A 13,507-nucleotide genomic window follows, 5' to 3' on the forward strand; every position below is an offset into this window, starting at 1 on the left:
CCCTCCAACATTATTCTATCTACAACTCTTCCCTGGCCTAAGTGCAGTGCCCCAGTGTGCCCTTTCTTCCAAATCAGTCCTTGTCCTATAACCCACCCCAACCCAAATCAAGGACACACATCTAATTAGGGCCCTGGGCCTAATCTTCATCCCCAACCCCTGGCCATCTCCAGGTCCTCTCCCCGTCCCATCCCGTGGCCCAGACCTGCCTCTCTCCTGCGGACCGAACGCGGCCCCGCACCTCCACCTACCCAGGGCAGCCTGCGATGCCCTTACTCCCAGCCGCTCCACCCCGCATCCCGCGCCAACCAGTCCGCGCTCGCGGCCGACGCCTCAGCCAATGCGCGTTCTGCATCCCGACCGGCGCCCAGCCGCGCCCAGGCTCCGCCTCCACGTCCGAGTCCCTCCCCACCGGCCCAGGAGCGCAGGCGCGCCCGGAGCGCGGGGAGGCGAGGCTGTCGCGCGCTGGAGGTGAGTGCGGCGCCCGGTGGGCGCTCCGGGGCCCGGCGCGCGGAGTCGTGTGGAGCGAGGCCGGGAGGGAGGGAGGCCGCCGGAGCGGCGCGCCTGGCGACACCGGGAGCCGGGCTGGATCTCCTTCAGCACTCGGACTCGCGCTCGGGAGCCGGCGTCCGCGCTGGAATTACGTTTCCCCTGGGGAGGTGGCTGGCCTCGCGGCGTGCGGCCCCTGCACCCCCGGTCGTCCAAAAAAGGCTTTGTGCCCCCTTTTGCTCTTGATTTGACAACTCTGGCATTGTGGAAACACCGACTCCAGTTCATCCATAACCGGGATTCCCAATAAGAAAGGAAACGAAGGCTGTTCTCCTGCCGTGTAAGTGAGGTGTGGAATCTGAAGTGTGTCGTTAAAAAGAGCAAAACAGCCCAATCTGCCGCTTTATGGAGGCGACACCCCCGTTCCCTTCCGCCGCCTGAGGCGAGAATTAAAGTGCTCGCTCACTTCCACAGCGGCCGCCAGCGGTGCCGAAAGTGTCACCTCGTGCTGGGCCGAAACCTCATTCCTTCTCATGGAAACCAGGCAGCCCCACTTCTTACGCTGGGCACATTTATATTCCACGAACCCATTTTCACAGAACGGCTTTTCAGCGGTTTCAGAATCCTCTCTCCTTTAGCTCGGGCTAACGATGGCTGATTTTTTCCATTCTTGCTCCAATGACAGGACTTTGAGGCTTATTATTCCCGCTGTACTTCCCCAGTACCTGGGCACCTTCTAGATGCCATCTGTTGCACCGGCGAACCTTACAAACATTCTAGAAGTGGAAAGGCAGGGAGTGAATAAAGGAGAAATAACCTTTGTTCAAACTTAACAGCGTGGGCTGTGCGTTGATTAGCATCAGCCTCTTTTGCAGTCTCTCACCTTACCGTTCCTTGAGCTTGCGGTTAACCTAAACGTTCTGAACTTTGTCAAATTACCTAAATCTCTTCCTACCTCTCCTCCGCACATGCAAAGTGGTTCTATCTAAATTGATCATTTGGGTTTAACGCCCGAGTTTCAAACTTGATACAATTCATTTTGACCGCTTTGCTTACATTGTAGCTGTGGATTCTGCCCCCCCAACAGTGCACCAGCCATCTCAGCTTCTGCTGCACATACCTTCTGTATTTTCATTTTAAATAGTTTACTCCAATGATAAGAAATAACTTTAATTTTCTATTGATCATGCGTATTTGAATATGGAGGTGACGTTATTTACAATATGCCATAATCGGGTTTACCAGATCACCTTGATTCACAATTGCCTGGTTTTCTTCATAGAACATTGTTTTTAAGGAGAAACTAGAAAAAAAGCAATGAAAATATTGTGTAGAATTAAAAGCCATATATATTTGGATTTTCTCCAACTTTTCAATGACATCCAAATTTGTTAATCTATTTTTATTATTTGTGAATATATGTATGGAACGTTAATTGCTTTAGAAAGTTCTGGTCAAAATGTGTTTATGTAAAGCACAGAAGAAAAATAGTCTCGGAGGTTCAGAATCTGTATGTCAGCCTACTTAGATTTCTTTGGAGCCTTTTTTTTCACTGATGCCCCCACAATTCCTCCCACAATCAGATTACTTAGTGAGAGATTAATGAGTGAGAAGAGAGTCTGGATGTGGGTATTGAGAAATTCCATCATTTAATGGCGGATTGGAGGAGTGGTAGGAGGGAAGGGAGGGATTGTAGTATGTCAAAAGCCAAGGGAACATGGTGTTTCTGGGGAGAGATGGCTTGACCAGCAGTATCTAAAACTGCAGAGAGCTCAAGGAGAGTGAGAGAATTGCCAGATGTTCACTGGACTTAACAATATGAAGGTCAAAACTGACTTGAGCAAGAGCCACCTCTGTGGAGTAATGGGTACAAAAGTCAGATTGCACCAGGTTGGAGAGCATAGATTGAGGAAAAGAAGACAACTGAGACATAACTTTTTAAAACCTTTGCTCTCGGGGCGCCTGGGTGGCTCAGTTGGTTAAGCGACTGCCTTCGGCTCAGGTCATGATCCTGGAGTCTCGGGATCGAGTCCCGCATCGGACTCCCTGCTCAGCAGGGAGTCTGCTTCTCCCTCTGATCCTCCCCCCTCTCATGTTCTCTCTCTCTGTCTCATTCTCTCTCTCAAATAAATAAATAAAATCCTAAAAAATAAATAAATAAATAAATAAATAAATAAAACCTTTGCTCTCAAGAGAAAGTAACAGGAAAGTTTTGATTTGAAGAGGAAATGAGCAACAGGGAGGCGTCAGGAGTTTTAGTTTTTGTTTATATTTTGTATTTATTGTTTTTTAACCAGAAGAGATGTGAGCAAGGGAGTGAATGAGATCTTAGTCATGGGAGGAAGAATTATCCTTTTGTGGGAGGGTCACTTTCTTTATTATAATAGAAAGGAAGAATAAAAGGATTTGGGGGGTTTGGTATTTTCAATTCGGGTAAATTGAAATGGTTAATCTGATAGCTTCTGTTTTCAGTGTGATAGGAAACAAGGTCATCTACTTAGATTAAAGAGCTTTTGGGTTAGAGGAGTGTGGGAAAAATTAAAATAATCATTCTGGACTATGGGAGAGAAGTATGGCCTGTCCTTTGAAGTTTTCCAGCTGGGCCTGAGAATTAAACTGCCATAAGGCAGATAACAGGAAAAGAGCACACACATTTAATGTAAGTTCTACGTGACACAGGAGTCCTCATAAGAAAATGAAGACCCGAAGAAGTGGCAAAAACAAATGCTTTTATACTAGGTTGAACATGGAGAGGCAATTGTGGAAAAGTAACCAAAATATTTGGGGAGGCTAAAGGAAGGTAAGAATTATTTTTAACAAGGTCTGTGTTTACAGAATTCTCTCAGCTTCAACTTCCCGTGTAAGAATGATTCTTTTCTCCTGTGCAGGGAGAGCACCTTTCACATGGGAATTTCTGTCTCCTGTTTTCAGAAAGAAAGAGAGGAATCAGATTGCTCTTCTTGCATTTGCTGTTTCTCAAGTGCCTTTAGCTCAAAATAATTCTTATTCTAAAGTGGGATATTTTGGGGTGGCATATTCTGCCATCATTCCCCTGTAAAATATAGTATAAATGCTGGAGAGTGTTGGGATTCAATTTGAGATTAATGACCATGAATTTATGGTGAAACCAAACATATCCTGTGTGACTTTCCCCAGCATTCCACAGCTTGAGAAAACCAGACTCTGTTCCAGAGTTCATCCAGTGCTAGAGTGCTGCAAACAGGTGAAAGGACAGACAAGGTGGGTAGGACATTGTCAAGAACATTATCAAAGTGGTGGAGCTGGTATCTAAATTGGAAAATAAAGGAAAGGGAAGGCTGATTGGGAAAAGGAGAGGAAGCCTCCTAGAGATCTTGATAATATTGAAGAACAGAATAATTAATTGAAAGGGATGGTAGTTTATGGTCAAAGAGCAGAATGTTTCAATTAGTTCTTTTGGAATTAGACCAGATTGAGGTAATGGCAAGGTGCAGGGTCAGGATATAATGATAGGAAAGTGACTATGGTGGAATGGAGCAGAAGACCAATGGACATGGGGTTGTCAGCTGTTGGGAGGATCATCTCTGAAGCCATTGAAATTATCTGGGATGATCACAGTACTTTGCATTGAGTAGAAAACTGTATGCCTAATGACAAAATCTTTAACAATGACAGGAAGTTATCAGCAGGCCAGGAGATAACATTAGTGAGGCAGATGAGGGAACTAATAGTCTGGCAGTGGTAAAATGGACAACAGGAAAGACTTAGGTGCAGCATATAAGAACAAAAGCCAGCACTGAGGAACATAGAAATGGTATCTTCACGGAACAGTAAGATTTGCGTTAAAGCAAGGAAGACACTCTGAGAACGTAAAGATACGTTGGAATTTGCTGATTTTGGTCCATCTGTTCCAAAAGACACAGTGGAAGGTATGGAAGGTGGAAGAGAAATGAAGAACTGGGTCACTTGCCAGGGAGTACATTGTATCATGGAGGTAATATACTGTTGAAGGTAGCTAGAGATGATGCGGGATTTAGGCGTTGGGATTCCCAGATGAAAACAGGTGGATTTAGTGTTAACTCCCTAAGGAGAATGGGCACTGAGACCTGGTGGGCAGAGGGCATGGTTCACCCAGTGTGGAGTGAAGTCTCCTAAGAGTTGGCGTCTAAGCTCACACATGATCAGTCATTGACTTACCAGCACCTTCTGACTTTACCTTCAAATCAAGGGTTCGTGTATTCATCTGTTTTGAAAAATGAGGGAACTGAGGTTCAGCAAGAATCAGTGACTTGTCCAAGGATAGAAAACTTTTTTTAAATATCAGAATAAAACTAGAATCGAGGTATCCTGGTTCCTAGTGCTGTTTTCTCACCTAGTTTATCTCAAGAAGATAGAACAGGTTTCTCTCATTTGTCTGCTTGTAAGAAAGCATTTTACTTATACTTACTTAAATGCCTAAGAAATTAGGCTGAACTTAAATAAATGGACATTTATTTGCTGGGAATTACAACAACAACTATATTATCCTAAATCAAATAACTCCATGATACTCAATAAAGATTTTTTGATATTGTTCCTGTTGTTTGGTAATATCTTTCCTTAAAACAATCCCTATTGCCTAACCTAGTTAATATTTTATTCCTGAATGGAACAGGTAATGACACGAGAATAGGCATTTCTTGTTTTAAGAAAACCTGTTCTTCAACTTGAAAGACTTACAACATAAGGGGTAATTATTTACTTTACAAAAAGAATCAATATTTCATAAGAGGCATCATAAATAGTCCACTTAAATCATTAATTTATAGTGTGATTTTATGTATTTATTCAGTCATTTAATACTTTTATTTATCAAGTGTCTACTCTGTGCCAGCGAATGCAGTGGTAAACTAAACACACCAGGTCCCTGCTCATGAAGCATCAAATGAGTGAATGAGTGACCAACCAAACAACAGCAACAAAAGTGCTTTGCAGAGAATTTAAATAAGCTGATGTGGTGTAGAATGGCTAAGAGGCTGTCATTTTAAGCTGAGATTTTGTTGACAGGGTCAGGATTTTATATTTAACTTTTTAAGAAACATCCAATATATTATTTCTCACCTTTAAAGCTTTCTGTAGCCTTAACATTTCGGTAACTTAAAAAGATTCATAGCTAGCTGGCTTCAGTGGATTCCTTTGAATCCGTAGAGTATGTCTCTTTTTCTAAAGTTTAATTAACTACTAGAGATAGAGGAAGTGCCATCCATTACAACATTCTCAGAGTAAAACCTTACAAGAAGTTTCTTCTTATACAGTTGGATTTTTTTAGAAAACTTAGTTTTCTTATACTTGTAAGTGGCAGTATAATAATAGAATTTCATATTTCTTTGATAACAGTTTTCCTTATAGGTAGAGATGTAATTCAGAATGCATGCCTGTTATGTAACTGGAATCTATTGAAATAACTTGCTAGCTCTCTATGGGATTGTTGAGGAAAGTACCATCTACGAAAATAGCCTAAGATTCATTCGTATATTCTTTGTGTTTGTCAAGGACTTGCTATAATCCTTCTCAAACAACTTATTAAATTCTGTTTGTAACCACTTTAATTGACTGTCAAAAATTGTGCTGTTTTACCAGTGACTACTATCCAGAAAATCAAGAAATTTGAATAGGTCCTAGATTGAAATATTCTGTTTTTTATAGCTGCTACAAATGAAACTTTTACTTATTGTAATTTTGTGCTCTTGACCAAATTAGAGACTTATTTTTTGAATTTACAATATCCTTACATACCTCTAGTTTAAAATGACATATGCATAAATTTTTTTAAGACTTGGATTCTATTAGAATGATTCTAGTGATGACAGATTACATATAGAAAGAAAACAGCTATCAGCAATTTTTACTTATATTTTATAGAAGCTTATGGTGTATTAGATAGCTGCAAGTGTCTGATAGTGATGTAAGTATCATATATTTTCTTCCTTTTAAAGTTTTTTTTTTATTCTGTAGCATGTTTTTGGCCCAGAGGAGACTCTGCTCCCTTGACAGTAGAGCAAAATTCCTGAAGACAATTTCTTCTTCAAAAATCCTTGGACTCCCTACTTCTGCTGTAGGTATTGCTTAATCACTTATACAGATAAATATTGTACATATCCTGCTATGTCAAAAAAAAGGTACAATTTTTCAGGTACTTTATAAGCCTTTTATTGGAATGAGTATTTCTATGCTATGTGAACTGGAGGTATCTTTTGTCATTGTTAGAGCTGACATTCCCTGAGCTACTGCTTGTGTGTGTGTGTATCAGACACAGGGCTGGGCATTGCCTACTCATTATCTCATTTTATCTTTATAAAACTTTTCAAGTTATGAATTGTTATATTCCTGCTTTCTAAGTGAGAAAGTGGAGGCTTAGGTAGGTGTAGTAACTTGCCCAAGGTCACAGCTTTTAAGTGGCATGACCAAAATACCACACTCATGCCTGTCTAGCTCTAGCACTCTCAAGGAAGGGCATGCCTTGTTTACTCAAGATAGGATATTATAGTGACTATCAGTGCTGGCCCTGTAACTTCCAGTTGATAAAAAATATGGCAGATTGAGGAAATCATGGAAAAGCAAACAAATCCAAAATGTGGGCCATAACCACAGGATAGATAACTGACCCAATTTCTTCAATAAGCCAGTGGCATGGGAGAAAAGTGGGAGAGGGTAATTTCAGAAGGACTGCTGTAGGATGAAAAGAGGCTTGAGTACTTCATCCACCAAATACAATGTGTGGACCTTGTTTAGGAACTTGATGCAATCAACTGAAATGTAAAAAAGATATATATATTTTTAAAATTTTTTGAGAGAGAAAGAGCATATATGTAGGAGCAGGGAGGAGAGACAGAGGGAGAGGGAAAGGGGAAGCAGACTCCCCGCTGAGCACGGAGCCCATCTTGGGGCTCCATCATCTTGTGACCCTGAGAGCATGACCTGAGCTGAAATCAAGAGTCAGGCTCTTAACCGACTGAGCCACCCAGGCACCCCCATAAAAAAGATATTTTTAAAGGCAATCAGAAAAATATGAATATGGATTGGGTACTAGATGATACTGTTAAAGAAACAAAACCCAACTGAGAAAATTTGAAGATCTAACTGGCTTTATTAAATGACTCATGAACAGGGCACCCATCCCATCCAGGAGCAGAGAAGAGCCCCAGGGAATTGTACAACATGGAAGGTTTTTGTAGAAAGAGGGTGGGGAAAGAAAGTAATTAGCAGAGGAAAGTAATTAATTCCAGGCCAGGTGGCTTTCCCTTGGGGGTGGGAGGGAAGCAAGGGGTCTTAGCATGCAGATTACTTCATCTTTCTTTGGGGGATGTGAGGGGCCCATGTGCTAGACTCTTGGTACTAATTGAAAAATTCCTGGTTGACTGGTTAAAACTACATTTCTGGGAGAGGTTGAAAGTGCAATTAGATTAAATATTAAACCCCAGTTTGGGAATTTGGTCTAAGTGACATCATTTTGGGCTTGTGGTTTTGTTTTTAACAATTCTTGATTCTCCAAGTAACTGAGAGATGTGATCAAAATTTAAGGCATTACAAGAATACTATATCCAGCTAGGCTGTCATTGAAAATTGAAGGAGAGATAAAAAGCTTCCAGGACAGGGGCGCCTGGGTGGCTCAGTCGTTAAGTGTCTGCCTTCGGCTCAGGTCATGATCCCGGGGTCCTGGGATCGAGTCCCACATCAGGCTCCCTGCTCCGTGGGAAGCCTGCTTCTCCCTCTCCCACTCCCCCTGCTTGTGTTCCTGCTCTCGCTATGTCTCTCTCTGTCAAATAAATAAATAAATAAATAAATAAAAATAAATAAATAAATAAATAAAAAAGCTTCCAGGACAAAAAAAAACTAAAAGAATTTGCAAGCACCAAACCAGCCCTATAAGAAATATTGAAATGGGTCCTCTAAGCAAATAGAGAGCCTAAAAGTAACATAGACCAGAAAGGAATAGAGACAATATAAAGTAACAGACAGCTTACAGGCAATACAATGGCACTAAATTCATATCTTTCAATAGTTACCATGAATGTAAATGGGCTAAATGCCCCAATCAAAAGACACAGGGTATCAGATTGGATAAAAAAACAAGACCCATCAATGTGCTGCCTGCAAGAGACTCATTTTAGACCCAAAGAACCCTCCAGATTGAAAGTGAGGGGATGGAAAACCATTTACCATGCTAATGGACATCAAAAGAAAGCTGGGGTGACAATCCTTATATCAGACAAATTAGATTTTAAACCAAAGACTATAATAAGAGATGAGGAAGGACACTATATCCTACTTAAAGGGTCTATCCAACAAGAAGATTTAACAATTGTAAATATCTATGCTCCTAACATGGGAGAAGCCAATTAATAACAAAAGCAAAGAAACACATCAACAACAATACAATAATAGTGGGGGACTTTAACACCCCCTCACTGAAATGGACAGATCATCTAAGCAAAAGATCAACAAGGAAATAAAGGCTTTAAATGACACACTGGACCAAATGGACTTCACAGATATATTCAGAACTTTCCATCCCAAAGCAACAGAATACACATTCTTCTCTAGTGCCCATGGAACATTCTCCAGAATAGATCACATCCTAGGTCACAAATCAGGTCTCAACCGGTACCAAAAGATTGGGATCATTCCCTGCATATTTTCGGACCACAATGCTTTGAGACTAGAACTCAATCACAAGACGAAAGTCAGAGAGAACTCAAATACATGGAGGCTAAAGAGCATCCTACTAAAGAATGAATGGGTCAACCAGGATATTAAAGAAGAATTTAAAAAATTCATGGAAACAAATAAAAAGAAAACACAACTATTCAAAATCTTTGGGATGCAGCAAAGTCGGTCCTAAGAAGAAAGTTTATAGCAATACAAGCCTTTCTCAAGAAACAAGAAAGGTCTCAAATACACAACCTAACCCTACACCTAAAGGAACTGGAGAAAAACAGCAAATAAAGCCTAAACCCAGCAGGAGAAGAGAAATCATAAAGATCAGAGCAGAAACCAAAAGAACAGTAGAACAGATCAACAAAACTAGGAGCTGGTTCTTTGAAAGAATTAACAAGATTGATAAACCCCTGGCCAGACTTACCAAAAAGAAAAGAGAAATGACCCAAATAAAATCATGAATGAAAGAGGAGAGATCACAACCAACACCAAAGAAATACGAACAATTATAAGAACATATTATGAGCAACTCTATGCCAGCAAATTAGATAACCTGGAAGAAATGGATGCATTCCTAGAGATGTATAAACTATCAAAACTGAACCAGGAAGAAATAGAAAACCTGACCAGACCCATAACCACTAAGGAAATTGAAGCAGTAATCAAAAATCTCCCAACAAACAGCCCAGGGCCAAGTGGCTTCCCAGGGGAATTCTACCAAACATTTAAAGAAGAATTAATACCTATTCTTCTGAAACTGTTCCAAAAAATAGAAATGGAAGGAAAACTTCCAAACTCATTTTATGAGACTAGCATTACCTTGATCCCAAAATCAGACAAAGACCCCATCAAAAAGGAGAATTACAGACCAATATCCCTGATGAACATGGATGCAAAAATTCTCACCAAAATACTAGCCAATAGGATCCAACAGTACATTAAAAGGATTATTTACCGTGACCAAGTGGGATTTATTCCTGGGCTGCAAGTTTGGTTCAACATCTGCAAATCAATCAATGTGATACAATACATTAATAAAAGAAAGAACAAGAACCATATGATCCTCTCAATAGATGCAGAAAAAGCATTTCACAAAGAACAGCATCCTTTCTTGATTAAAACTCTTCAGAGTGTAGGGATAGAGGGTACATACCTCAATATCATAAAAGCCATCTATGAAAAACCCACAGCGAATATCATTCTCAATGGGGAAAAACTGAGAGCTTTCCCCCTAAGGATAGGAACACGACAGGGATGTCCACTATCACCACTGCTATTCAACATAGTATTAGAAGTCCTAGCCACAACAGTCAGACAACAAAAAGAAATAGAAGGCATCCAAATCGGCAAAGAAGAAGTCAAACTCTCACTCTTTGCAGATGATATGATACTTTGTGTGGAAAACCCAAAAGACTCCACTCCAAAACTGCTAGAACTCATACAGCAATTCAGTAAAGTGGCAGGATATAAAATCAATGCACAGAAATCAGTTGCATTTCTTTACACCAACAACAAGACAGAAGAAAGAGGAATTAAGGAGTCGATCCCATTTACAATTGCACCCAAAACCATAAGATACCTGGGAATAAATCTAACCAAAGAGGCAAAGAACCTGTACTCAGAAAACTATAGAATACTCATGAAAGAAATTGAGGAAGACACAAAGAAATGGAAAAATAGAAAACCTGACCAGACCCATAACCACTATGTTCCAATCCAATGCTCATGGATTGGAAGAACAAATATTGTGGAAATGTCAATGCTACCTAGAGCACTCTACACATTTAATGTAATCCCTATCAAAATACCATCAACTTTTTTCAAAGAAGTGGAACAAATAATCCTAAAATTTGTATGGAACCAGAAAAGACCCCAAATAGCCAGAGGAATGTTGAAAAAGAAAAGCAAAGCTAGTGGCATCACAATTCCGGACTTCAAGCTTTATTACAAAGCTGTCATCATCAAGACAGTATGGTGGCACAAAAACAGACACATAAATCAGTGGAACAGAATAGAGAGCCCAGAAATGGACCCTCAACTCCATGATCAACTAATCTTCGACAAAGCAGGAAAGAATGTCCAAAGGAAAAAAGACAGTCTCTTTAACAAATGGTGTTGGGAAAATTGGACAGCCACATGCAGAAGAATGAAACTGGACCATTTCCTTACACCACACACAAAAATAGACTCAAAATGGTTGAAAGACCTCAGTGTGAGACAGGAGTCCATCAGCATCCTAAAGGAGAACACAGGCAGCAACCTCTTCGACCTCAGCCGCAGCAACTTCTTCCTAGAAACATCGTCAAAGGCAAGGGAAGCAAGGGCAAAAATGAACTATTGGGACTTCATCAAGATAAAAAGCTTTTGCACAGCAAAAGAAACAGTCAACAAAACCAAAAGACATCCAACAGAATGGGAGAAGATATTTGCAAATGACATATCAGATAAAGGGCTAGTATCCAAAATCTATAAAGAACTATCAAACTCAACACCCAAAGAATAACTAATCCAATCAAGAAATGGGCAGAAGACATGAACAGACATTTCTGCAAAGAAGACATCCAAATGGCTAACAGGCACATGAAAGAGTGCTCAACATCACTCGGCATCATGGAAATCCAAATCAAAACCTCAATGAGATACCACCTCACACCAGTCAGAATGGCTAAAATTAACAAGTCAGGAAACGACAGATGTTGGCAAGGATGTGGAGAACGGGGAACCCTCCTACACTGTTGGTGGGAATGCAAGCTGGTGCAGCCACTCTGGAAAACAGTATGGAGGGTCCTCAAAAAGTTGAAAATAGAACTACCCTACTACCCAGCAATTGCACTACTGGATATTTACCCCACAGATACAAATGTAGTGATCTGAAGGGGTACATGCACCACAATGTTTATAGCAGCAATGTCCACAGTAGCCAAACTATGGAAAGAGCTTAGGCGTCCATCAACAGATGAATGGATAAAGAAGAGGTAGTATGTATATATAATGGAATATTATGCAGCCATCAAAAAAACCCCCAAAATCTTGCCATTTGCAACGACGTGGATGGAATTAGAGGGTATTATGCTTAGTGAAATAAGTTAATCAGAGAAGGACAAGTATCATATGATCTCACTGATATGAGGAATTCTTAATCTCAGGAAACAAACTGAGGGTTGTTGGAGTGGTGGGGGTGGGAGGGATGGGGTGGCTGGGTGATAGACATTGGGAAGGGTATGTGCTATGGTGAGCACTGTGAATTGTGTAAGGCTGATGAATCACAGACCTGTACCTCTGAAACAAATAATACATTATATGTTAAAAGAAGATAGTAGGAAGGGAAAAATGAAGGGGGGGCAGATTGGAGGGGGAGATGAACCATGAGAGACTATGGACTCTGAGAAACAAACTGAGGGTTTTAGAGGGGAGGGGGGTGGGGGGGATGGATTAGCCTGGTGATGGATATTAAGGAGGGTCCGTATTGAATGGAGCACTGGGTGTTATACGCAAACAATGAATCATGGAACACTACATCAAAAACTAATGATGTAATGAATGGTGACTAAAATAACATAAAAATAAAATTAAAAAAAAAAAATTAAGGCATTAGCACCACTCAACTACCACTCTGAAATTCACAGTTTTCATTGTTTCTTTGTGTGGTACCTATAGGTTATGATATTCCTGTTTAACCTCTTGATATTCACAGGTCACAACTTTCAGTTTACATTCGTTAAGTTGGTTATTTTCTTCATTCCTTAGATGGTCCACTCATTTGCTTGGTGGTTAGCAGCTGCAAACATGCATGCATTTAAAGCTTTTGAGAGAATACAACACATCAGGGAGATTATTATGATTACTATAAGGAGGATAATTCCCAATGTTTGGAGTGCACTTCAAAGCCATGGTCCCAAGACCCAAACCAATCAAAATCAAATAAGTCAAAGAAAGACCCCATGGAAGGAGTCATTTCCTTCTGTGATCTCATGTAATTTAGTTTCAACTTCCCAGACATGCTAATCCAGACCCAGCAGATGGTGTTGGCCTCAGCACAGATGATGAAGTTTTAGAATATATGTTAGGTTTGGTGGAGACCCCATTTCCTTCTGCCTCAGCCTCCCTCAATTTCATGTAGGGGAGAGTGATGTTAAGGCTCCAGGAAACTGAATTACGGGTCTCTGGAAGTTAGGTTATTGATAAGAAAGCTTCTTCCTTATAAATCACTAGGACATTTGTAAACTGAGGGAGACTCCTGTCCTGCAGGACTGTGATCTTTATCAGTTAACCATTTGTTTTTCCTTTAGGGCAGTCAGGAGTGCCTGAGGAATGTCACATATATCCCATGTTGGGGGGGGGG

General features: G+C 40.7%; 1 protein-coding gene across 10 annotated transcripts in view; it reads left to right on the plus strand.

Moving 5' to 3' along the window:
- Positions 1–417: 417 nt before the first annotated feature.
- Positions 418–13,507, plus strand: part of KYAT3 (kynurenine aminotransferase 3) — a 93,500-nt gene continuing 80,410 nt past the window's right edge. For 4 of the 10 annotated variants that reach the window (XM_078072787.1, XM_078072783.1, XM_078072789.1 and 1 more), the window contains exons 1-2: positions 418–471; positions 6,463–6,562. In XM_078072787.1, the coding sequence (XP_077928913.1) occupies positions 6,464–6,562 (99 nt within the window). In that variant the 5' untranslated portion in view covers positions 418–471; position 6,463. The other 6 variants (XM_078072786.1, XM_078072785.1, XM_078072784.1 and 3 more) reach the window with 6 other exon arrangements.

The sequence above is a fragment of the Halichoerus grypus genome, chromosome 5 (genome assembly GCF_964656455.1).
Source record: "Halichoerus grypus chromosome 5, mHalGry1.hap1.1, whole genome shotgun sequence".
NCBI lineage: Eukaryota > Metazoa > Chordata > Mammalia > Carnivora > Phocidae > Halichoerus > Halichoerus grypus.